The 27,531-nt window shown below is 34.4% G+C and overlaps 1 protein-coding gene across 2 annotated transcripts in view; it reads left to right on the forward strand.

Moving 5' to 3' along the window:
- LOC145680980 (mitochondrial glutamate carrier 1-like) overlaps positions 1-27,531 on the forward strand; it is a 176,129-nt gene that overhangs the window by 91,583 nt on the left and 57,015 nt on the right. For both annotated transcript variants that reach the window (XM_081752223.1, XM_081752224.1), the window contains exon 4: positions 4,090-4,145. In XM_081752223.1, the coding sequence (XP_081608349.1) occupies positions 4,090-4,145 (56 nt within the window). The remainder of the gene's footprint in view (positions 1-4,089; positions 4,146-27,531) is intronic.

The raw sequence follows: 27,531 nt of genomic DNA on the forward strand, positions 1-27,531 counted from the left end.
AGAGCACACACATGAAAAATGAATATGAAATAAAAGTTCAGAATTTTCTATCAGACCAAATGGGAACATTGGCGTCTAAAAGATTAAAAGGCGTCTTCACCCACTAGTAATAAAATTCTGGAAGTTCAAAAACAAATCAGAACGATCCGTCTTCGATCTCAGAAGATGTTCCGCCAATTATTGAATTACATCTAGCATAATCCCTGTAAGGAGAGTTTACTGATTGGATAAGTAAATTTAAAAAAGGAAAGTGATCATGAAGAATCAAAATTACAAAATATGGCAAAATAAAAATTTTGAAGATCCATTATAAATTCTAAAGGAATTCACAGAACCCTTTTTTTATTGCATTTGACATGTTTAAACATATGAAATAATATAATGAATAAAACTGAATGATCATTTGAAGAAAATTCTTATAATATTTTGCTAACTAACTATACTTTAGACTACACAAATTACTAAGATGAAATAAAAAAATAAATATTTTATGTAGAAGTACGTATAAACCTACTCTACCTAAGCAAGATACAATCCTTTTCATATTCGTTAATAACGGATTCTCATATACCAGATACGAAGTTCAAAGATTTTTATTCTCATACATTGCTACCTTTTCGTCAAGATTAATAGCAGTGCTGCCTATATCGTTTTTGCATTATTTATAATTAAGCCACATTCCAGATTTCTCTTGTTGGACGCATTTCTGTTGACGTAACAATGGACCTACACAACAAGAGTTTGAACCTCATCATTTGCAACTAACCACACGTAAAAAAGAATGCGAAATAAAATTCTGAGAAGTGGAAAAAACTTCCATTTGAACTTCTAGAGCTACTGACGAAGACGACAACGATTACTGAAACATTTATGTGCGATTAAAGTGATTTGAACTTAGGAAGTTGTTACATATTTTACAAATTACGTAAATATGCTCCAAATCATATCCTTAAATAAGTAAAATTTAATTTATAGTATTTTAACTACAAAATAAACTGTATTTGTGTACTTTCTTAAAAGTTGAACTATTTGTCAAGACAAGTAGGTCGAAAGATGAAGGAAAGTTTTTTAAGCATACTACTGAGACGTGATATAGCTATATTATCGACAGCATTACATTCCTCACACCTTCCACTAAAACTTAGCATAAAAATTGAAAATTTCACCTTACTGTCGGACGGAAGTAAAGGATCTCAAACGTTGTTGACACAGCCTATATGCTGCTAGGACCGCGAAAGATAATTGAATGGCCGTTTGTTGTCTCACTTCGTGGCGAAGTGAGTATCGTGTGTGCTTTCATTGCGCGTTGTCCCTGGTTTGACTTCCTGTGTTGGTATTTGTCTCTACCAAGATCGCACTTTAAGCAATAAGTTCCGTCTCACGTTGTCTCGGTACTCCAAAAAGATATTAAGCTTCAGTCAGTCAGTCACTTATTTGTCATTAGAATAATTGAACATCTCATTTGAAGAAGAAAACATTCCGTTTAGCTGATTTTGAGAAAATAAAACAATCTTCCTGCTGACCAAAATATTTGTGTTCTTTAAATTTGTGTTAGTATGCCATTGAATACGTGTCAGAACTGTGTGTGTAAAGTTCATTTTCGAGAAGCATGTGCTACAATGTATATGATTGTGTAGATATTAGCTATGATACCTCATGTTGGCAAAATTGGAATGCTTCCCTTTTTCAAATTAATTATGTGTTCGTTAGAATAAAGTCTCTGAACAATTATCCAAATAATTATTTTATTGGAATATTTGAATTTAAAAAAGAGACTGATACGATAAGTATTTTTCATGTACAATACCCCTACAAGAATACGATGTACTGTGCCAGATTCACTCCGTGTTCAGTAGATATTTACAGCGATGCTGTCAGCCACAGTTCGAAGTGGGAGTATTCATTGAAATGTGCCTTAAGTATTATATAAGTATAAAGCTTGGTTTTAGTAATTTTTATTTTTTTAACGTGCTTTTTAATATTCCGTTATAAAATTACGAGTGAAATACAAGGTTAGATCAGTAAGAAACACAAAAATTTATTAAGTAACATATACAAAGTAATGTCTCATATGAAAACTACCTTTTAACATAGCTGCTAAATCTTTGAACACATTTCTCCCATCGTAGAATAAGTTTCAGAATGCCTGTTCATAAAAGTCCGTCTTTTGGGAGTATAGCATTTACTCACAACCGACTTGACTCGGAATTGAAAATTAGGCATCCAAAAACTTTTTCATCTGGCCCGAGAGATGATAGTCTGAGGATGATAGATTAGAACTGTACGGTGCGTGCGCGACAACTTCCACCCAAATTATTTACCTTTTCATGAACAGAAATAGCAACATGAGGCTTGCATTGCCATGAAGGAGTTTGACATTTCCAGCATTAATGTTGGGGGTTTGTCAGTAAGCGTACGACTCAACTTTGCCAATGTTGTTTCATACGATGAAACATTTACAATGGCCCTGAAAGTTAGAAGGTCTATCAGTAGAACGCCTTGCATATCCCAGAATACACTTACTAGAAACTTTTCGTCGATTGAGTCACCTTTAATTTCTTCTTTTGTGGGGATCGATATGTTTCCATTCCATGGAAATCCACTTTGTTTCAGGTCTGTAGTGGTACGCCCGAGATTCGTCATCTGTAACGATACATTCCAGAAAAGCATATTTTTCTTCAGAGTACCGTGAAAGTAGTTCAAGCGTGTCATCATTCTCTGCTCCTTATGGACGTCTGTAAGGGCCTTTGGAATCCACCAAGCATTCACTTTACTAAATTTCAATTTGCCATGCACCACTTCATACACTGTACCGTATGAAATGTTCAGCATCTTCAACAAGGTTCAAAGATGATTTCGCCTGTCATTACGAATTGCCTCTTTAATGGCCGTGACATTCAGTTCGCTTGATGCTGTTACTGGACGCCCGAGATGTGGAAAATCCACAAGGTTCACATGACTCGTTTCAAAGAATTTACACCTCCTGGCGATGTGCACAAACCATTTTTCTGTGAAATTTACTCGTGTTTTGTCGTTTTGCACACAAAAAAGAACTACTCTTCACAAGTAGATGACTTAACACATGTACCATCTTTGCCTAGTAGTTCATGCTTCTGCTGTAGAGGCACACATGATCAAACAACTTCCGACTACAGTGTGAACTTCAAAGTACTTCTATTTCAATTTTTACGTCATAGATCAGTATAATATCGCGAGAAAAGATGTTGTGTTGTGTGGTTCTTGTGTTGTTGTTGCTTGTATAATATTTATTATGATTTTATATATATTTTCCACTACAGTTAAAATGTTCCAGTTTGGGTTAGAAATATTTTTACATGTATATTTAATACTGTTTAGTACCAAAGAAAAACTGTATTGTCGTGAATGGAATGGTCAATCAATAAACCCTGAAATAAACTATTCTCCATCTTACAGATTACTCATAATAAGTTCTGTTATTTAAGGATATGAATTGACGCATGTCTACAGTAATTTGTAAACGTAGTTTTTTATTTACTGCGTCTAATATTTAATGTACTATTAGCTGTATTGTTTCGGTGTTCCATGACACCATCCTCAGTAGATGTAGGAAAGTTACATATAATTGATCTAACTTTTTAGAAATTTATGTTGCACTATTTCGTGTGCATGGTAAACAAGGAAGAAGGTATCAGGGAAGAAAGTATCAGATCAGCTGAGGAAGGTGCCGGGGAATACCGAAACAGCACAGTTAATGGTGCATTAAATATTAGATGCAATAAACAAGAGTACGTACTGTTAATATTAAACGTCATACTTGTAAGACGAAAATTAAGATAAATTATGGGATATTTCCGATCAGTATTTTATAAAAATCAATTTTCTAAACTAAAATAAATAAAGAAATAAAGATTATTAACAGACAAATTTATTAAACTTGTCAATGGCGAAACGATTAAGATTATTTGTGTAAATTCCTTTTGTGGCTTCTTAAATTGCTTCCTACCGAATTAAAAACTGAAGATAAACCTATTTTTAGTTTCTATCTTAATAAAATAATTAAGCTAATGAATGTATATAGGTAATACTGAAAATTTTGTTTCTCCACAGGCTCGACTGCTTTACGAAAACGTTCAAGGCTGAAGGCTATTTCGGCATGTATAGAGGTGAGTACAAAGCATTAGCCCAGGAAAATTAGAGGAAAAGAAGCCAGAACTTCTTAAAAATTCCAAACAAGCTGAATTTTTGTGGAGACTTTTTTTTATGACCTCAGAATATCCTGAAAGGTACCGTTGATTTAAACCATAGGATTTTTTAATGGGTAAGGGAGATTTCTAGTTTTTTTCAATTATCTTGAAAATTATCATTTTTTCGAAGAAAATAGTTATGAGGAAAATTGATGTATAAAATTCTACACAAAAAGGTATATATATATATATATATATATATATATATATATATATATATATACAGAGAGAGAGAGAGAGAAAGAGAAAGAAAGAAAGAAAGAAAATAAAATAAGTATCGAACGTTTCAAAGATATAAATTTATTATGTCTGAACAGAAATATGGTGAAGTTTTGAACTTGAGACTGCAAAATATTAGGAAAAGTAATCATCGAACGGAAAAAAATGTTCAAAATAAATAACATTTTGGGAAAGGAATTTCATCTGTGATAAAATTAGCCTGCTTCGTCCTCCCTGGGAGTGTGATGGGGGGCAGCTTTGAAAACTCAAGTGGGCCCTCCCATTTTTTATTACGGATTCGGATTCTACGAGGAAAAGTAAGTAAAATTTATTCGAAATATTATTCTTGATTCGTGATAGATGACACAATAATCAATGAAAACTAGTTTCTCTAAGGTACTTTCAAATAGGAACCTCCTAGCCCAGAAAAATGAGAACAAAAAGAACAAAAGTTCGAATCAGTTCCCTTGTCTAAAAATAAAGAACTGAATAGTATAAGTAACGACGAGACGTTGACCCTGTCAATTCCCGGCCAACTGACATGCACATTCTTTGCTAAAGTTGGGCTTAAATATCATCGTGACGGCCACCAATCAGCTTAAAGTCTCCGAAAATCATGGATTCGACACAAATCTCGGTCATTTTGGACATTTTATTTGTCATCTCTTCTCATCCTCCATGCAGCATAGCTGAACTTGGATTTAAACAGTATCAAGTGTGTTACTATTCACCTCAGCCCGAAAAACTATGGATTTGACACTAATATTGGTTGGTCACGATTATTTTCATGTCACAACTCTCCCATTGCTCGCACAGTTTTTTTCTTCTCTTTTTTAAGATTGTTAGTCATATGTGTATGTTCACTTGTTTTTAAATATGAATTTACAAACTGAGTTTGTACAACATGAGGAGCTTGTGCGATACTCTATTTTTGTCATGAATCTTAAACCCTTTCTTCGTCTTAAGGTACGCTTGAAAAATTTCTCTCTTTGATACATACTTAGAAGTATGTCAAAGTAAACGCTGTGGGTTTGTGTACCGAGTAGGCAAACCTTAATTTTTATATATAAGATAAATCGCTCTTCCTCATTTGGGATATGCGTCAAAAAATTTTAAATAGCCTATAGTATCTTCAATACAGTGTGGATTAGTATACCGGACAAACAAACAAACTTACTTTCATTTTTATATATAAGATTATAGTGGTACACGCTATTTCTGTTCAGACACTATTCAGACTACGTATATCTTTGAAACGTTTGATTCTACGTAAAGAAAAGTGTAAGAACTTTTTGTGTAGAATTTTAAACTACAATTTTCCTCATAACTGTTTTTTTTTTTTTCTTCGTAAAATTGATTATTTTCGAGATAATTCCAAAAAAGCTAGAATTACCCCAAGAACAAAAAAAAAAGGGGGGGCACATCTCAAATTAAGGGTACTTTTCAGGATATGCTAAGGACATCAAAATAAAGATATCCACAAAAACTGAACTTGTTCGGAATTTTTCGGAAGTTAAAGCCTAGTTTTATTGGATTACGTTGTATTTACTGTTCTGACTTGTTTTATACAGATCAAACTAATACTGTTAGAAAAACACACGCAGCCTGTATATTGATCAGAAAACTTCAAGTTATTAATGTTGTTAAAATCACACACACAAAAATAAATAAATAAATAAAATAAATGAAACATTATTCCACCCTATTCTAATGCTCAATATGACTAAAATACTAAGTGGATGAGAACATTTTAGATACAAGAATACTTCAATAGAAAGCAAATCGAGAGAAGTCAAAATTAACACCTTTTAAAAACTTTATTAAACTTTTTTTTTTTAATTTAATGTTTTGCCTTTTGTGCTTACATAGCCCTTTTTAATGGTATAAAATATATCAGATTTATAGTTGTTATTTGGTATTCCTCCCCTCCTTGTTGTGTCGCTAGAGACCAATGTTTACAACACTTTTGAACTTAATAAGTTAATGAAGTAACTATTTTGTAATGGATTCACCTCACAGTTACTTTACTATATCTATGGGTAAAATCTCAACTTATTACTCTTAATATATTGGATGTTGAGTTGAGAAAAAGTATCTTGTCAGCCAACAGTGTTCAAGAACCAAATAATAATGCTGCTTCTCCCTTTCAAGCAATGTTGTGATCCTGAGTGATCTTTCCATGTAACTTGTCTTATTTTTGTGTGATTTCTTGTAAGGAATGTGATATTTTTTTCTAATCTGGAACGTCGTACAGTGACCACGTAAAATTCATGTTTACTTTTTTTTTTTTTTTTTTTGATAGTCATTTTATTAAATATAATTTTGAACCTGACATTGTATCTTAATCAGTATTTAGTTCTGCGGTAGTAGTTTTGAGTCCTCCCGGGACCATTGAAGATGATCATGATGTCACGACCTCATATAGCATCCGCGTCCGTGAAGTGGTCAGTCGACGTATTTTGATGATAGTTTAAAGTAGCAGTTGTATCGACTACTACTACGAGTTTAAAGAAATAGGGATCAGGACTATCGATGTACGTTCCAGCAACATCTAAGCTTCAGCTTATTACATGACAAAAGGCCCCCCCTACTGGTCTAGTGGCTAGCGAGCGCGCCTTGTTGCACGGGTTTTCTCGTTAGATTCCCGGTAAGAGAGTATTGAGCTCATTACAGTGGTTTGTATTCCATCTAAACTGTACCTCTCATATAGCCTTGCTGCTGAAAAGAGACGCTAACCTTCAACAAAGAAACAAATAAATTTACTGACAAGTTTGAAGAAAAAGCAGGACAGTTTTGAGAATGAGAGAAAACTGCTGTAAGGGTTATAAGTGACCCTTGAATAAAACGATAGTCTTTTAAATAAGAGTGGAAAAATTGTGAGCTAATCTACTTCATATTGAAATTCTGCTACATATTTTAAATTTATAAAATGTTTAGATATATTTTAGAAATGAAAATGTATATAAGAAAGTTAGTAAAGAATTTGTTATTACGTTACTGCACCCTTTGACGACATCCTAGGCATGAGTGTCCGTAAAATGTTAACACGGGGAAGGGGATACGTGTTCAAATTTATGTCAAAATCATAAGGCGGTTAGGGAGTTAGTTGAATTTGGAGGTAACGGGCTCCGATTTCTACTTCTACCAATGAAATTCATGGTAATTTTCTGTCGTCTCCGTAAAACACTTACTTCAAATTAAAAACTTTCCGTTCCCCCCCTCTTCTTGACAAGAATTATCTGCTTCAATAACACTCTTTAATTGTAGCCTCTTTCGCCTTCCTTGTTTTTCTTCCACCTCTTATGAGAGGTACTTGTATCGATACCCAATATCTCTACCATTTTAAGATACAAGATTTATGTTAAAATAGGAATTGAGATCTCCACCAGACTAATTTAGAATTAATAAAAAGTAAGAATACACTTTAACATGAGCGGTAACATGTTGAACAGAAAAGGCACAGTCAACAAGCACATATCTTTCCATGAGGCGCTGAGATATCCACTGACTATACGCAATAACTGAAGATTTTGTTTATGTGTTCCTGCTGTATCAGTTACTTTATAAGTTTGTTTTTCCCTTGTTTATACGAAACACCAATGTTCCTATTTAGGAACATCGTGTTGCCTATTGCTATTCTGGACTATATATTAAACAATTCTTAAAGCAGTTTGATATTATATGCTACAATCTTATCAATCTTATAAAATAGTTCAGCTAAGTTTCTTAGTTTCTCTTCTTATTTAGGCAATATATAATGCAATATTACTCAGAGCTTGAATTACATGTGTTTAAATTAACCCAGAAGGCCTTGTGTCACGACACAAAGTAGGTGTACTTCAGTTTCATTGTGCCCTGGCACCTTTGTTGATGACTTTTAAAACTAATAAACTGGAAACATATAAAAGTTCCTGCAGTAGTTTCACCAAGAATTAAGCTTCTGTTTATGACCTGATAAGGATGCCCTCCCTGCTGGTCTAGTGACTAGCGAGTGCACCGTGATGTATGAACTCCCTGTTCGATTCCCGGTAGGAGAGTATTGAACGGATTATGACGAATATATACCACCTAAACTGTACGTAGTGATTGATGTAATGATGTTTACTTTCCTCGCAGAAAGATTCCACAGGAAGGCAGAAATCTTCATATATATGATTCCAGTTCAGCTGCTTTTAGAAATCGTTGACAAAAGTGTCAGTACACTCTGAAACTATTTGATTGAAGTACATTTACTTCGTGATGCCAAATAATACTGTTCATATTTGAGTTAACTATGTAATACTTTTGTTGTTCGTGTACCGATCATTAAAAACAAGTCTACTGGTGTCCGTAAATGATCGATATGCTTTGAAAATATATATATATAAAAGTTTTGAGCGATGGAAGTTTAACAAGTGCCTAGCTGCATCTTCATCTTCAGGTCTACCAATAAAATTCTTCAGTAGCGAGAATGAAGCAGCGCTTCACATTTTGCTGAAAGAGGAAAATTCAGTCGTTTTCTGTTAGCTGTGGAATTGATCATTCCTCAAGAACACTATTCTCTTGGTAATCCGGTCGCATAAACAGTTCTCTTTTTTCTTCTTTTTCTTTTTCATTGTCGTTATTACTAAGACATGATGAGATTGTGATATAGTAGCCTCCACGATCATCTTCACTAAAACAAAGAAAAATCAGTGACATGTTTCAAAATACACATATTGGGTGAAGAAAATTTGTGTATTGTACCCTGTACTGTATTGTACAAATACTTGCTTTCAGTTTGTATATCATATTTGAGACTAAATCTATTCTCTCTCACTGTGTATTAAATTGTACTTACAATATCTTGTAAGTAAAAATATACTTAATGTAATATGAATACGAAAAAACTTAAGGCACTCAGTAATCCGACACTTTCGCTATTCTGTGCCCTTCTGTGCAAGAATTGGCCGGATTAGCGAGTTAGTGTATATTCAGATGACCATTAATATTTTCTTAAAAAAGAAATACAGGACGTGCACTTGGCCTCGAGTCACTTCGTGGAAAACACTATCACTTTTAAGCAAATTTCCATTATATTTGAAGATCTTATGAGAATCACTGCCTCATATATGCAAATTCTAGTGGTTATGGAGTACTGTGTTATTAAACAGTAGACTTTGGGAATCGTCTATTCCAGCTTCTATGATCTTGCAGAATTTTTTTCTTTAGGCAATCGCGTAGTTTCAGTTTCTGAATTATTGTAAATTTGTAAGGCTTGTGCGAATTCATCTTCGTAGAACTTGACACACATTCGATTTCAACATCTATAACTCATGACTTTGCCATTGAACAGATTTTCTTGAACCTCGATTGAAAACTACTTTCAAACGCCTCATAGCATCTTCGTTCTAGTGAACTTTCATGTACAACCCAAGGACCTTTTTATCTATAAAATAAATAAAAGGGAAAGAAATAATCTGAAATCAGTGGCCATGGTCAGTTTATTTAAAACTATCATACCGTAATTCATGTAGTGAGAAGAAATCCTTGGAAAAATCAAGATAACAAACTGTAAATTTGAACCTAACCTGGAATCTCCAGATTGTTGAACACTAAACCTTTTTTAAAAAAATAAATAAGTAGGTCGTTTCACGTTATTTTCCGACGACATGTCTAGCAAGAAAAGTATTTTGAGTTCTAACTAACATATCTGTATGAAATTTTATTGGGGCCATTGCGTACCTTTATATGTGCTAGTGGGTATAGTTTCTCTGCAAAATACTGCAAATTTTTAGCAGATGTCACTGTAGCTATAAGTGCAAATGAGGACAGTCAATACAATTCTCAAAGCAATATAATAACTGCAAGACGTACAGTTAAAGGAGCAGTACGAGTTAAAAACAAGTTTGGTGCAATAGAAAGAGTAACAAAAATTAAGAGACCCGTATTTTTTATATCTTGATAGGCCGTCTCGTTCAGCTTCTACAGGCATTTGTTTTTGATGAATCGTAAATGCTGACGTCATTGGTGGGATACGCGAGAAACTCAATGTGAGTCAGCAACCACTCCCTTGTACGCAGCTGATAAACCTTTAATAGTGCATTGTATTTAATAGATTGTGTTTTGGATTTGTTAGCAGTCTTGCTCTGTGTTGAATTCTTGAGGAGATTGTAAAGGAGGAGAAGCCTGTATTGGAAGATTGTAAAACATGATGCGATGTAATTTTCACGCTTTTGGGCATTCCTGGCTTCGAAACTTTGCTCTTTTGCTCACATGCCTATATAAACTTTTTAATATATATTTTGGTGTGAGAAATCACCTCTTACAGTATGTTGGTATAGTTCATTAACACACTGTATATATGTAGGAAAACAGTAAAGTAGGGTTCGGCTAGGGAAGAATTTATTTCGGAGGTAGAAGGATTAAATGAATCAAGGGCGTAATTTATTGGGGGAGGAGGGGGAAATTGCCCCCCCCCAAGAGTTTGAGGAATAATATACTTTAATAGATTGTCTACTAATATACTAGTGCAAAACGTAAAAGTCTTATGTCGGCGGTCCTTTTGCCCCCTTCAAGCGAAGTCTGAAATGACGCCCCTGGTCCTGCACAACAATGCATGATTTTAAGGAATGAGTTTTAAAACTATCTTCGTACTGTACAAGTTTCCTGTTTATAGTAATTTAACAAGATAAAATAGTTTTAACACTTCAGTACTATTCTTCTGACAGCGTTTGAAAATATCTTGCACAACAGTGTAGAGAATATCACTGTTCTTAGAAAACTTTTTACGGTGTACAAGTATACTGTTATAACGATATTTTCAACGCATCACACTATGGCTTGAAAAACGGTGCTGCCACATACGAAACTTTTTATCGGTGTTGCTAACGTACGAATCTAATTATTTCATGAATACCTTATTTTTCTTACCAATTCGAGAACAAACTGGGTCGTTTCTCACAAACTGTAGTTGACGCATGAAGATGTGAGTTATACGTGTATTTGTTTCCAAGAGGTTTTGCCCTCTGCCACAAATCTAGGTAACAAAATCTTCCTATTTTGAAAGTGAGATTTTCTGAACATTTCACTCTTTGCCAATTCTAGACAAAATGTTAGAGCACTTAGTTCTACTAGTGTCTTCCCCTGGTGTATCTCTTTCTTAACCATTGTTTCGTATTATGTTTATTGTTTCTTTCAACCATCCGGAGCTTTATTGTGGTACATGTTAGTATTTTTTCTTTGTTTACTGGTCGCCTTGGTATGAGTTGATTTGATTTTGAGTTTAGCGTCCTGTTCAGCAGCGAGGCTATATGAGACACGGACCTACTGATTAACGTGGAATCCGAAAAACGTGAGCTCCCACCGGGAATCGAACCCGGGTCTCCCACACCAAAGGCGCGTACGCTAACCACTTACCACGAAGGAGCTCTGAAAAGTTTGAGCATGCTAACTTAACTAATTTCATGTAGCGACTTCCAAATAAGTTTATTTCCACTGTTCAACAGAGGTTTGCTATACGCAGTTGTTGTAACATCCACAACTAATATCTGGTTAAAATATCTCTGGACTTCTTGTACACCTGCAAAAAAAAGAACAAGGTAATATTTTTCATTCATAACATATTAAGAAGTTTGGTGCAGGCAGATGTTGGTTTAAAGCCCCACAACCTCGTCAAGGTCTCTACCTCTGTGAGGGCCTACTTTTGACTGGAGAGGGACGTAAGATCATATGCACCATACGATCTTACGCCGGAGAACCAGATTCTAGCAAATTCCTTGATATTTCACTTAGCAAACCCTTTGGAATTCCTTTAATGCCAAAGATTTTGCTGCGATACTTTATCAAGTAACTTGCTAGTGGATGATGATGAGATGAAGGGTGGGGGAATTCTAACAAATTCCTTGGTATTTCACGACGCAAACCCTTTGGTATTCTTTCAATCCCAAAGATTTTGCTGCAATACTTTACCAAAGAATTTGTTATTTTCAGGCTGAAAAAGTAGGCAGAGAATGATGAAATAGAAGGGTGCTAATGTGTGTGTGTGTATAGAGGATTTTGGAAGATGAGAAAATAAGTAACTTTTAAAGAAAGTGTTAAGTGTAAGCCTGAAGTAAATGGAAATAAAAGAATGAAGTGCTGCTATGGTTATAAAAGAATATTGTTACAACAATATTGTATTTTTTAAATATAAAATTGTCTTTATCCAAAATTGTTTATACATTTTTTTCTTCATTATTACCGTTAAATATTCTATGATGTAATTATCTTGGGAAGTTATAATAATTGTCTGTTTATCTTGTTAACAACTATCAAGATTGCGTTAAAAAAAACAATCCCCATTGCGTTAAAAACCAATTCACTTCGATCCACTTCTTCTTGCCTTCGGGCGTCAACTTTCAAAATTTTGGGTGGGACTTTTGCCCTGTAAAACCGTTTTTCCGCAGGAAGTAAAAAACGGATTCGTTTATTTTATCTGTAGTATCTACCTGCCAAATTTTATCAAAATCAGAATGTTACCATTGGGAAGTGCTGCATGTTGGTATTATATGTAAGTGAATTACAAAGGAGTTCTTCTGTAGGAAGAGGATGAAGCTTTTACTTGATACAGTACTCCCTGCTTGTGTAGTTGCTAGCGCGTGTGACTTGCACACAGGGTCTCAAGTTCGATCCCCATTGAGAGTTTATTATGCAAATTTTTTCCTCAAATTTACGACTTCCGTATATATTTGGGACATCTTTAAAAAAAAAAAGAAATTTCAAATGTTCCGGAATTTATTAATGTAGAAAAAAAGGACTGTTTTATATAAACACTTCTCCATATTAGAAATTTTAGTTTGGAGTTCATGATTCGTTCCCGTTCTGCCTAAAGGCCCTCCAGCACTTTGTAGAAAATATTTTAAATGATCTTATCTTTAGGCAGAACGGGAATTCCAGGTTCTGCCTAATCTTTGGAGACAGGAAAATTTATGCTGAAAGGATTTTTTAAAAGGGAAATGTAGCACTGAAATGCTTGACTCCTAGCGTTTTTTTATGCACATAGGAAGTCATGTAGGTGCATATAATGGCTATAGTAACGAGAGCGGGGACAAAACCCAAGCGATAAAAAATCCAAGAAAAATTCTGACGGCGGACAAAATCCTATGGACAGCATTATTTTTAAATGTTCATCTTCATGATGTAGCATATAGGAATCTTAACTTTGAGCGTTGTAAATATGTATTTATTTTAATTCTGAAATACTGATCAAGATATTTTTTAGCAAAGATCAAAATGTGAAATGTAGTCTATACTTACTACAGACGTGTTCAAATTATTAGACTCAACATTCAATTTCTGAATATTTTACAGTTCTTACAATATTACATCAGAAAACGCCTTTCAGCTTAGTCCAAGTTGCTGTTCTGTAACTCTTCTAATTTCTTTTGGTCATGGCATATCCTTTTCAATATCAATTAAACAAATGCGTACGTAACATTTAAATATAAATACTATACAGTGTGTGTATCTAAATTGAAAAAAAAAAAAAAAAATGAAATGGAATACTTACAAGAAAATGATCTCTCACACAAAGATTACTATTTCGTATGAAATCCGTTATTCTTTATTAAGTCTTTTATCCTTTGTGGCATGCTGTATACGAGTTTAGCACATTTTGACTTCAATTCAGCATCATGATACCACAAATTGTTGATCTCCTCGATCAGTTATTGTTTGGTTGTAATATGTTTCTTTTTTAGCTTTTCCTTCATGAAGCTCCAGGGGTTTTCAATCGGGTCCATATCAGGACTATTGCCCGGCCACGGAAGAACACTACTTTCGTTATTCTCGAAGAATTTTGTCACAGTTTTGCCCCGATGGCATGGGGCTCCATCATGCATAAAGATGAAGTGTGTGTCATCAAACCAGATTGTAGTCTGGGGAAGCAGTTCTTCTTGAAGAACTTGTAGGTATTGGTCGTGCTTCATTGTTCCCTCTAATATAGAGGAGCTTGCCCCAGTACCGGACATTTAAGCATTTGTACACAAAAGTGACTACTTTTACAACCGTTGGTACAAGCAACATGTTTATAAACTTCTACAATAATAATAAAACTAAGACTATAATAACAATAATATGTAGGAAATTAAAGCCAAAAGATTTTTCAAATTACGTGCTTCATCTCAGTAAGCTCACTGCTTACAATTTTCACATATGAATTAATCAATATTTTCAATGTCGGTACACCCAACATGTGACCATCCTCGGCAACTGCAGCACTGTACTCAATCTTCATCGAAACCTCCACAAATAAGACACTTCGTGAGAGTATTTTCCTCTGTTTTGTCCAGCAGCTCTCCGAACACTACAATTTCCCGCTAACACACTATTCACAGCTTTCTTCATACTTCCTTCATTCCGTTTCTCTTTTTTGTATGTATCCATCCTTGTATCAAGTTCCTAGAAATCAAGTCCACCCTAAATATCTTCTCAACTAAGACTAATTGGCTAATTTCTTCTGTCCAGTACTGGGAACATTCGGAGTGTTGCCAACTAAAGACCATAGAAATTTTAGTTAATGCTTCCACACTGTAGGCTTCTTTAATTATTAAGAAATATTATGAGAGTAAGATAAATTTAGTTCACTTACCTGAGGACGAGTGAAAATCTTTTGTAAAAGTTATATGTGTAATGCAAGATAGCAGCGAGGATCAATTTTCAGTGATTTACTTGAGACTGGCGCGCACGATATACAAGTTGCGCCAAACACTTACCCCTGTTGATAAATGTTACAGACGGATGTAGAACAGCTACTGCTCTCTAACGCCCGAATGCTAAAACTAGTACTGTCCGGCACTGGGAAGAATCGGTACTGGGGCAAGCTCCCTATACAGTTTCCCAGGCTCGAAGGCAAAAATCACATCCTAGACCATGACTGAAGTAGGATGCTTCATTGTTTGTTGAAGGCATTTCAACTTGAATTCCTCCAGAGGTCGACGTCGCACATATTGTGAATATTCATCGACACGAAGACACATGATTCATCACTGAAACTCCTATTCTGCAATCAGCAGCAGCCCAATGTTCTAGGCCTCGTACCCATTCGAGGCGCTTCTTTGCAATGATTGGAGTAATTTTTGCTTTCTTTCTTGGCCTGAGTGCTTTTATTCCCTCAACACAAAGAATCCTTTGAACATTTCCAGGCGAAATGTCTACACCATACTCAGCAATTTTTATGCTTAAGTCTCTAGAAGTTGCATTTCTGTTTCCCAGAGCCAATCTTTTGTGTTTTTTGATACCTCTTAGCGATAGCTTTGGATCTCACCCACACTTCCCAAGCCTATTTTGCTGATAAATTTGCTTCTTGCTCATCGCAACGGAGATTTTACTCACAGATTTTTGCCCTCCCCAACTCTAAGAGACATTGTCGTTAGGTATATCTTCCTTCCGCCAAAAGTGTTTTGACAACTTCCGCTTTACGGAAAGAAAGGTTTCTGGCTTTTCAAATTACGCCGCGATTACAGGACTTCATAGAATAAAAGATTAATACACAAAACACGTCAAGATCACTTTGAACTGGCCCATTCGAACTGTTGAACGCTTACGACTGCAAGCACAATACTTCAGATTATAACTTGTTGTTAGAAACCACAATAGCTGTCTACAACTGAAATACCACTTTCAGAACTGTCTCCCCTCTACTATTGCCTTCTGCTGTTCAACGGTGATATCATCACTTCAAGTGTACAGTAAACAAATGAAGGATTCTATATTGGTGGTTTTAACGATTAAATTACATGTTCAAGAACTCCGAAATTAGGACTGCAACATCAATTTCGCATTTTTCGAGGGCGAGTCTAATAATTTGAACACGTCTGTACAACAGTCTCACGTGTTTTATTGAGTTTTCAGTATTTTAAAAAGGCTACTTCAATAAAGTGAAGAATTACAAATAAACATTTTAGGTGCATGACATCATCATCATCATAGGTATTCTGCTATTATTGGCAGGTCACTTGCTGCAACTGAGAAGCTTCCATGCTCCACGGTCTTCCGCTAACCTCTTTCTCTTCACGTATGATTTTTCTGTTTTGATATCGTCCATCAATTGTAGTCTCCTTCGCCCCTTCCTCTGTCAAAGGTGTGTGACAGTTGAAGAAAAGAATAATCATCCTTTTATTAGGCTGCGCCTATGATTCTGTCCCTTGATTTTAGTTCATTTTGTCAGAATTTTCAAGGTCTTGTCCTCTTGGATTTTGTCCTGCATTCGTAATAATCTGTTTAGTAATTCTAATAAAGTCTGTAAGAAGAATCAAGTTCATCATAAATTTTAGATGTTATTCTACTTGTTATTTTTGGAAAAATGACTAGGATACAGTTCTGTCATTAGCAGTATTATTCACATCTACTTTAGTAAAAATGAATATTTTTTTTTTAACACCTGCAGGGAAATGGAAAACTGGTTGATTCAGTTGCAGGAAAGCCGTCTGACATTGTGACTGAAACGAACATAAAACAAACCTAATTCGGCCTAATATCAAGTCATTTCACATCTAAATTTTATTCAGTTTTCCAGAAGTTCATTTCCAACATGCTAAGGCTCTCAGTACGTAAAATGTGTCACAGTTCGCATCCTCAAGAGGTGTTTGGCCGCATATTAAGTAAACAATGCAAGAGAACGCATAAGAAGTACCTTAAGAAAGAGTCTTACTCCTGTACATCACAACTTCTTTTTCGGTATCACCTTATCAGCTGATTTGTCTTCTATACATAATTCTATACTATATACGATAACATACTTCTATTCTCATATTTATATTGTCAATGCATAAGCTTGTAAATAGCACCAATACAAAATATCAATATCACACATTCAAATACTTGTATGTTTTTTATAGAGTTCCAACCAAATCAAAAGGTCAGATAATCGGGGATAAGGGCCGTCTTATACACCCTCTTGGATTATTTGTTTAATGTATGACCAAACATGTCTTGGAGATGTGAAATATGATACCTTTTATTTGCTGCTAACCTTAGCATTTTGGACGTGAATTACTGGAAAACAGAAAAATTTTGTTTGAAATGACTTTATATTAGACCGAATTAAGTTTGTTTTATGTTTGTTTCAGTTACAATGTCAAACGACTTTCTTGCAACTGAGTCAATCAATTTTTCATTTCTCTGCAGGTATTTTAAAAAAATCACATTCATTTTTACTAAAATAGATGTGAATAATACTGCTAATAACAAAACTGTATCTACTCAGTTTTGCGAGAAGACCAAGTAGAATAACATTTAAAATTTATGATGAAATTTGAAGAAATAGTTATTCTTCTTACAGAATCTCTTACAATTAAGAAGAAAAAATTCCTAAAAGAAATCCCTCCCTGTAAAAGATTCCGCACCTCCAAAGATTAGGCAGAACGGGAATTATTGAAGCTTTCATAATTTGGAAATAAACTTTCGGTTTGGTTTTAATATATAAAAAGCCTGCTCCCCTAGAAAAATTTGCAGGCTACAACCCTAAATGACTATGTAGTGGTTTCTGCAAACGTATTGTATTGCATATTACATATGTAATTTGGCATTCAACTCTATCAAAGCACACTGTGAAATATACTAACTGTATTGCATAATAAATGTTCTTTGTTCAATTTTAAATTTACTGCGTTCTTAATGTCTATTTATTGGTATTTATTTATACAGTTGGTATTTAATGTTCACTCGTGAAATGTCTAGTGAGCTTTTGTCCTAATACTTAATACTTAATAATTAAGTAAACTTTGGTGGATTTTTGTCCTACTCTTAATAAAACACACTCCACACAGTATATATTGCAATTCTGAATGTTTGCTTGGTTTCAGAAGTCTGGTAATTTTTTACAATTTGTCTTGGGATTCTCGTATCTCCATTTGAAAGAAACGAATTTCTTAACCAATTATATAATTAATTCTTACAATGAAATAGGTTATATTATGTAATTCGTGTATAAGTGCAGAATAGATAATGATAATAATAATCTTAGTAATACAAATATAGCTGTTACCGTTGGAATTAGCTACGTGCGTAACATTATTGCCTACTAGTTGCTGCATCGTCGCAATTTCGTGTGGTGGTGCGAATTTCAGAACTAAAGCAAGTGAATGAAGACCTAAACGGCACAAGTCCTAAACGGCATAAAACCTAAAAATCATTTCGCGGCACAAGTCCTAAATGGCATAAGACCTAAAATTTAGATCTAGTGTCTATATTTTTAGTACTTATGCCGTTTAGGACTTATGAATGTTACCCATTTGTATTAATTTTAATGAATGTTTATGCTTTAAGTCGATATGCATATTTGTCGCTACGCTTGTTCAGTACAATACAAATAATTGTCGATAACCTTGCACCGCCCTGCACTCAGTGAACACATAAACCTCATTTATACGGATTTTCGTCAAGGACCACAATATTACTTTTTGAAACAGTTTTTTATTCATTGACACTAAATTATCAGCTAACCAACAAAAGGATACCATGGTTTTAAAACTAAACTAGATAGCTTCTAAAGCTTAAAGCGTGCTTCTTTCAGCGGTAACAAGAAATATAAGATTGGAGAGAGTACAGTTGAAATATTGTCCCCCAAAGATACCCAAACATATGCATCTACAAAATCTTGACCAACTTTGCAAGTGCATATCAGTTGATCTAGCGCGACAGTGGCAACTGAATTTAATCCAGACATCGACGTCGTAGGTGGAATCATGCCTCCATGTTTTGATTGAATTGGTGCATTCACGACGTAGTCATGATGGGTTCACTGCGAACTCTCTGAGTTCCGGAAAGACTTTTTTTGTCAACTTTCAAGAGTCGTATCTATACTAAGCAGGGTTGGCAAAAACCATGGTTTTTATCAAAAAAACAAAAAAAAACGTTTTTTTTTTTTTTTTGTTTAAACCAGGTTTTTATGGTTTAAATGATTTGCTCTATATATTCATATCATATATGGACAGAAATAAGTTTGTTTCGCCTTGATGTTATTATGCAACAACCGGGTTATGCTGGAAGGGGTCACATAAGCTTAAAGCGGAATAAAAACCGCTTCTCGAGTTACATCCGAGAGAAATTGTCCTCCATTTGAACTCGGAACCAGGACTAATTGGCCACAAATGCGATACGTCTGCCGACTCACTCACGAAGGAATCCTGATAAAAAAAAAAAAAATACGTTGTACTGATCTTTACATGCTTCTTAATACAACTGTCAAGAGTCATTTCAAAAGGACAAAGAGAGAAACAGTTGCACAAGTGAAACAATTATACAGAATTACATATGAACAATTTCAAAATACGACGGAGTACAGAAGAACTAATTTAGTTCAAGTTAGTTAACAACGACTTTTATTGGTCCAAATTAAAGAAATACACCGACCTAATCTGCATATCAATAAGAAAAGTGAATAAAGATACGAATTATTTGAGTCCACTTTGGCTCAGACTCATTTATACATAAATAGATACCAAAGATACTTATTTCACTAAATGCCTCTCGTGGGGTCTGTATGACCCCCCCCCCCACACACACAAAAAGTACGGCATTTTCGATGTATTTTATCAATAGTAAACATTGAAACGAAACAATATTTAGAATTTTTCTTCGATTGCAATTACATAACAATAATAACTACAAAAAAATCGCAAAATAAACATTTATAAACTTGTAAAAAAAAAAAAAAAAAAGTTGCTTTTGTAGTATAATCTTTTTGAGTAATGAATGGGGGAATTTAGGTCTGAATATAATACGAATAATATACGGGAGTGAAACGTGATAACCCACAAATGTGTGTTCATCAAGATTTTACAAACACTTACACTTTTACGAACATTATTTTGTTTTTTGGTTTAAACCAGTTGGTTTTTTTGAAAAAACCAGCTGGTTTAAGCCTTGGTTTAAACCATGGTTTAAACCACCTTGGTTTAAACCAGCCAACCCTGATACTAAGGTATGGTTAAATCACTAATTAGTAACATATTCTGAATCAGCGTCTAAAGTTGTCCAGGTGTGCAAAAGACCAGGCCTTTATGTTTACCACAAGTGTCAAAACGCTAAATAGACTTAACACCTTTACACGCGGAGCAAAGGTGAATGATCTCTCTTTGCAAGGTCATGCAACCAAAGAAGATATTTAATTAACATTTGGCATATAACTATCAAAGACAATATAAAATCTTCTCACCAAATATCATTAACTTTGGAAATGGTTGAGATGGTACCCTTAATTCCCTTAACGTGGAATAACTCGTATGTAAGTATTGTATAATAAGTATTGTGTACTTAGTATAAAGTCATTTGTTCTTTATATGATGTGAAAGTTTATTTTTCAACATTATACGAAATTCGTAACTCAGAAGCGATCCAATTTCGACATCTCGTCACAGATCCTTTTTTAGCTCGTTTTGGTGTGTAGAATCACCTTCCAAATGAATCTCGAAGCACCCTGTATGCTTTATATGTTTTCTTCAATAATAAGGAAGACTAATCCTTTTCACCGGACATGGATGTTTAAAATGTATTATATACAACAGTCTATAATAGTAAATCAGTAGTAATAGTATGTACTGCTAAGGAATTAAGTAAGTGTTTGGATCAGATATTCATATTAAATCATTGTTCGCATTTGTATTTAAATAATTTACAATAAGCGGAATAAGTAGGGAAAACGATCCGACCTTGGTCCTTTATATATTTTGACCCTTCAGTATTTTTACTTATTACTGTGAGAATATTGAAACTCAATAATCTCTTGTTAACGAAGTTTGTACTCACCATGAGCACCCGACTGAAAAAAAGTAAACGTTTCAGAAACTGCTTGCTGCTTGTATCAACATTGCAGTAGAATTTCATTATTGGTAGGTCAGCAGTATGGAAGTAGTTTAAACTGAGCTATCTTTTTCTTAACTACGAACGTACTTTTTTTTTTACTATAGAAAACAGCACTTTGTAGGTTAATGAAACGCTGTTCTAGTTATATATATGTGTATATATAGCTTTCCTTTTATCTGTACTGTAACTTCGACATAAATAAAAGCTACATATTATTTAATTCAAACTCTGAGATAGATAAAAAAAAAAAAAAAAAAAGCCGGTAGTATACACAAGGGAGGCGCTTTTTGGGTTTTATTTCCCTGCCTTGAGCAAGACGTACTTAAAGCAAAAATAAACATTTACCATATGAAGATATATGAACTTGGGAGCTTGAACTTCCTCCCCCTCGGGGGCATAGTGTCTCAGTGGTAAATCACTTACCTCTGATACATGGAGTTCTTGGCCAAGCAAGTTGGTGGTCGGACCATCGAGCTCGTAGGTTTTCTCGGGGTACTCCCATTTCCTTCCATTTTTTCATTCCATCAATTCTTCCATCATCATTCTCTTGATTTAATCATCGTCTTCTTAGCCTAACAGGCATAATCGTGGGACGTTAAACTCAAAGATTTTATTTCATTTCATTTTCCCTCCCCCTTCCTTGACGAACTTCTGCGTACGCTAATATAAAAAGCTAACATATTTTATATCTGTTTCAACGCTTACCAGATTAGAGAAGGAAAAATTACAAAAGCACATTGATAGATAAGAAAAAGTGCAAGGAAGCTACTGAATAATGTAATTTTAAAAGCAACGTTGATTTTGAAATGGGTAAGAATTGATGAAAGTAGCAAGTTGTTCCTTAGAACTATACGTTAAAATTTTTCCAGCCGGTACTTGTAATACGTACAATCTGCGTTAATATTAGATATGCATCGTCGTAATTCTTTAAGTAATATCGATAATTTCTTATTTGTATTTAGTCATGCGAAATAAATAAATTCTAATAACCATAATAAATAAATTATTTTCATATCCCAGTACATTAATATAACTTTACTTTTATTTATTGATTTTTTTATTAAATGGTGAATATATATTTTTCTTTGTAGATGCTTACTGTGGCTTCTTTCTTACAGACAGGAGCCGTGTGTTCTTCACTCTAGTGGGTAGCACACGAAAGATTGCTTTCTTTTCCAATGCCTACGTAGATGGCTAGATGTATTATTGAAAACAGGTGCTTTTTGTGACCATGCTGATTTCATTTTTTTCTATCAGCAAGTGCAGCATGCAGTATATACTCTTTGTAACTATATTTATGCTAGTATGAGAAATAACTGTAATGTTCATTGTATGATGATAATTACACTAGCTTTGTGTTGCTAATTATAGAATCTCTTTTGCATAAAGTTTTTGAGCATGGAATTTTGTATTTGCAATGACCAAATTCTTCCTAATAACTTCAGCTAGTAGTTCATTCTAGTTAGTTTTATTATCTCCTAATATAATACTTCTTCTAAAATCTTTTTGGTATAGTTTTGTGCATTTATTTTCTGGAAAATGATCAACTTTCCAGAATTTTAATTTAACTTCTTCCACTAACCTTCTTGTATGAACTTTAGGTATGTTTAGAGTTATAGTTGATTATATTTGTTGCTGTAGTGTAGAAATATCTGTATCTCTGTCTATGAACTTTTACTTCGAATTAAAACAAAAATAAATAAAGACACTTCGTTGCTAAGTAGATAGCATAATAATGCAATAAAGGTGTATGAATTTTGCGAGGGTCTGTTGCTCGCTAATTCCGTTATTAAAAGTGTTAATAAAATAGTCATATTTATTGTTATCTTGGCCTTTCTGTTATTGGTATCTGCCTGGATTCCTTATGGTTTTAGACGAAAATCAGGTTAATAAGTTGCAAATGCATGTGTCAACTCTCCCAATTATATACAATTTTCCAAAAGTGCATAAAAATGACATACCTCTGTATGCATACACGTTGGGTAGGTGGAAAAATTGTTGTTTAGAGCGTATCTCTGACACACAAAGTTTCAAATACGTAATGAAATGTACAAACTTCTGGCCTAAAATTATTTTTTTGATGAACGCGAATATTCTGTTTGAAACGTAAAAATTGCAGCTATAGATGTTCTAAACCTCTACAATTCAGTACTTGTTCCGCTGACTATATTTTGCATGCAGTCACACTTTAGATGCAGTGAAATGGCTGATTTAGAAATATACGGAGTTGAAAAATTGCCTGAAATATATTCAACACAAAATCTACACACTTCGTTTAGACGGAGATAGAGAAATTCGTATACGACATTGGCATGCGAAAATAACTTAATTTATAGTACTTGATACAAAAACCAAATGGAATACATTCAAAAATGGGTTTACAGCAAATGATGAGACAACATGTGTTTTTGAGTTACCTTTATATGACCATGTAAAATCTGATTTAGATTACAGCAAGTAAAATTATATTTTGATAAACTCAACGGGCTCTTATAAGGCAAATATTCGGATAATTTATGTCATTACTGCCTATAGATCAACATTAGAAGAAAAATATAGCATACATAATACACTAAAGGTAAAGCTAATGGCTGGACACAGCACTTTTACGAAAAATAGATCAAAAGATAGGCGGCCAAGGTTTTAAGATAGAACAAGCAGGTCCCGTAACTCATGAGAAAGAAAATACACGTGTATTGGTCTACGCAGTGTCCAAAACTACCTCAAAAATAGAAGCACATTTTTCCAAAGTGTGATTGAAGGTAGCAATAAATATTGAAAAAGTATTAACAAAGTACAAAAATTATTTCACGGATAAATAATCGTCATCAGAAATTGCTTCAGGGTGCTCATCCAATCATAAAAACCAAGTTCCCTCGTTGCTATATGGATTGCATACGCGCCCTTGGCGTGGGAGACTGGTTCGATTTCCGGCGGGAGTTCATGTGGTTCGGATCCCACGTTAAACTGTAGGTCCATGCCTCATATAGCATCGCTAATTTTAAAAACAAGCCAACCGCGAATAAGCCGTGGATTTCGTATACCATGAAAAATGTCGAATATGGCATGAATTTCGTTACCAAACCTTGGAAATCTAGAGAATTCTAATGTTTTAATATTTTTTCCGTTCATTGTATGATCAGTTGACATAAGGTTGAATGAGGACAAGTTTAATTATTCCACTGCAACATACTGACCGTCGCTCTGCATCTTGGGGCCCCACCGTCACTTCAGTCCCTCATCAGGCGGTTTTTATTGACGTTGTACGGATAGTAAAGGTTATTTTATAAGCTTTCCGACTGTGAAATTGAAAAATTTTGAACCGTGAAAACCGTGAAAAAGCAGTGAATTCAGTTATTTAGTTTGAGTAGAAACCTGTAATTAGACCACATACAAATAAATAAATAAATCCATAGGGGTCAGAAAAGAAATTTGAAAGCTGGGGTTAAAGAATTTTAAGAGATTCAAACCACTGGACCACCCTTGTTAAGCTGTTTTACTTGAGGAACATTGCTCTCGACTTGTTTGCGAAATACAATATTGTCGACGGAGTGAAATGTGAGTTCTGAAGACTTTATTATAGTGTATTATTTGATTATGTTGTATTTACCGTTATAACGAAAGTGCCTGGGACATTATTATTAATTTAATAATATAACTGACTTCATTATGCATGTATATCTATTCAGTGAAATATTTCGTGAATTTATCTACCATAATGATTATAAAAAAGTTACACCAAAAACTCTCATACCTAGTAGTCCAAATTAAACGTACAGAAATTGTCGTTTCTTCATAAAGAAACAGAGTATAATCATTTCTAAAATGCACACAGATAACTAATTGTCAAAAACCAGAAGACACAAAATTATACAAGAATGATCATGTACTGATCAGTAAGCGTTCAGAGAATATAAGCGAAGTCAGTTTCTCAGGTTCAGCTGCTCGTACGGAATCAGAGTTGAGCATTTGCGTTTTCAGCAGAATCAGATGTGATATGCTTCATGGTAACTTAAATTTGGGATAAAACTGTTGATGGCACTGTCTCACTTTTTATCCAGATTCGTTAATCAATATTGAGTTTTGAGTTTAGGCGCTTTTTCCCCCCCTTATAATCAAATTCATACACAGTTTACTGGATCTGAGGAAATGTAAAGTGCACCGCTGACATCGTTTATATTCTCCGAATGCTCCTCATTGTTCATTGTTTCACTTATATTATAATTTTATGTACTGATTTTTGAGTGTTATGTATGCAAGTGCATTTTAGACAATTGTTGTACTTAGCTCATATGTGAAAAGTTATAATTTCTGTGCATTTAATTTTGGTATTAGGTATGGGATTTTTTTTTAACCGTATATCATAGATGAAGGTAACTGAAGAGTGTTTTAAGTATTCACTCAATAAATTTGCAGGAATAATAAGGCAATTTAAGTTAATTCATATGCATTTAAGTACCAGTAGGAACAGAAAGACAATGAAATGACGGGAAAAAGTTCTTGGCGATTATTGAGAAAAGTTAGGCTTTACTGACGACATGTTACTTGTACGTAAATGTTGAATAAATACTTATATTTGTGAACACAATAATTTTTAAATATCATTTTGTATATTTCTTTAAAAAATTAATCATTTATTTACTTTAGAGTTTTGGACGATCTTAAATTAATCTATCAGGAAAAACAAAAAAATAATAATAAAACTCCTGAGTGTCGCAACTTTCATTCCATCATGCTAGAGTAAAGGAGTGTAAATCAGAAAACTTAGCACTTGACAAACTTAGGAAACAAAATTTTGTTTGCAGGGGAGTTCTTTCTCATTGGTGGAACACTTTTTAAACTGAAAATATTATCTTTGGGTTTACAATCCAAATATTCGTTCCGAATTTTATGAACTTCATCATGGGCCAGAATGAACAAGTGTCAATATGTCATTGACAATTTGGTCTATTTTCTGAATTACTCTTTTGTCCTAGCATGATATATACTTAAACAAATTTCAGGGGAACATGCCTCCTGTTGGCCATTCGTGATTCGTGATGCCATTCGATCTTTGAAACTAACCGATTCTTTCTGAGTGCTTTTTTTTTTTTGGGGGGGGGCATTGTTTATAATTGTGTGTGTGTGAGAGAGAGATAGAATGTTATTTAAATTTGATATTGTGTGAAAACAATACAGGCATGTTCTTGTGACTGTGTGGTGAAAGAAGTAGGAGCTCATGTGGTTCGCATCCCACGTTAAACTATGTGTCTCGTCTGGTAAAACATTGGTGTTAAAAAGGGATATCAGTAAGCTTGACTTCAAGCGACCAGCAGTAAACCGAGCCGAGTGAGCCTTTGCTGTCTCAATCATAGGATTTGCATGATTCCAGTATCTCCAGTTATTGAGCGAAATTGGAAATATTTATAACTTAATAAGTTTTCAGATATAGCTTGCAACGCCGTTTAGACGCAATGGAATGACTAGTCACTAGTAATGAAAATAAGAAAGGAAGTGAAAACAAGTCTGTCAGTGTCTGGGTTTTAAAGATAGCACCCTGACATTCTCCTGATGAAATTGAAAAAAGAACAAAATACGGAAATTATTCAATCAGGATGACTGAATGCTAGCTGTTAGCCTGCAATCGCAAGTGTAGAAGACTCATAATAGATACACTTGTAGGAAAAAGATTTTTCTGTCTACTGTAATATATCGCAGAACCGAGAATAATTCATGTCCGTTATGAAAAGGTCATTAAAACGTTCGGGGAAAAAGGAACTGTCCTCGTCCGTATCTGAGAGTGTCCGTAAAAGGGAGGGTTTTGTTCCGTAAGAGAACATATATTTTTGCCGGGACAGAAAAATCTGTCCATATTATAGAGTTGTCCGTTGAGGGAGGTTTCACTATATATATATGTTGGATTTGTACATATAACTGTGTGATTACATAATGCTAATATTATGTAATAGCCTAAAAGTTATGGGCATACATTGAAGATTTTCATTTTTTGCTGAATAGAAAAAGATGGCACTGCAAATTGAGGTGAAGAAGGTTAAGTCCCTTCAATGGTAATATTCAGCATCAACTCTACGGCTAGTGATAAAGGAAATACCAACTCCTGAAACTCAAAATCTTGCCTTGGGGCCGCGGTGGCTCAGTGGTAGAGCGTTCACCTCTGGTGCTTTGGGTCCCGGGTTCGATCCCAGCCCCCGCCAAGTGAACTTTGTGGTGGACAAACACCGTGTGCGTGGGTTTTCTCGGGGTTCCCCGTTTCCTCCCACTTTCTTATTTCCACCATTTCATT

Source organism: Thermobia domestica, chromosome 3 (genome assembly GCF_964235325.1).
Source record: "Thermobia domestica chromosome 3, izTheDome1.hap1.1, whole genome shotgun sequence".
Lineage (NCBI taxonomy): Eukaryota > Metazoa > Arthropoda > Insecta > Zygentoma > Lepismatidae > Thermobia > Thermobia domestica.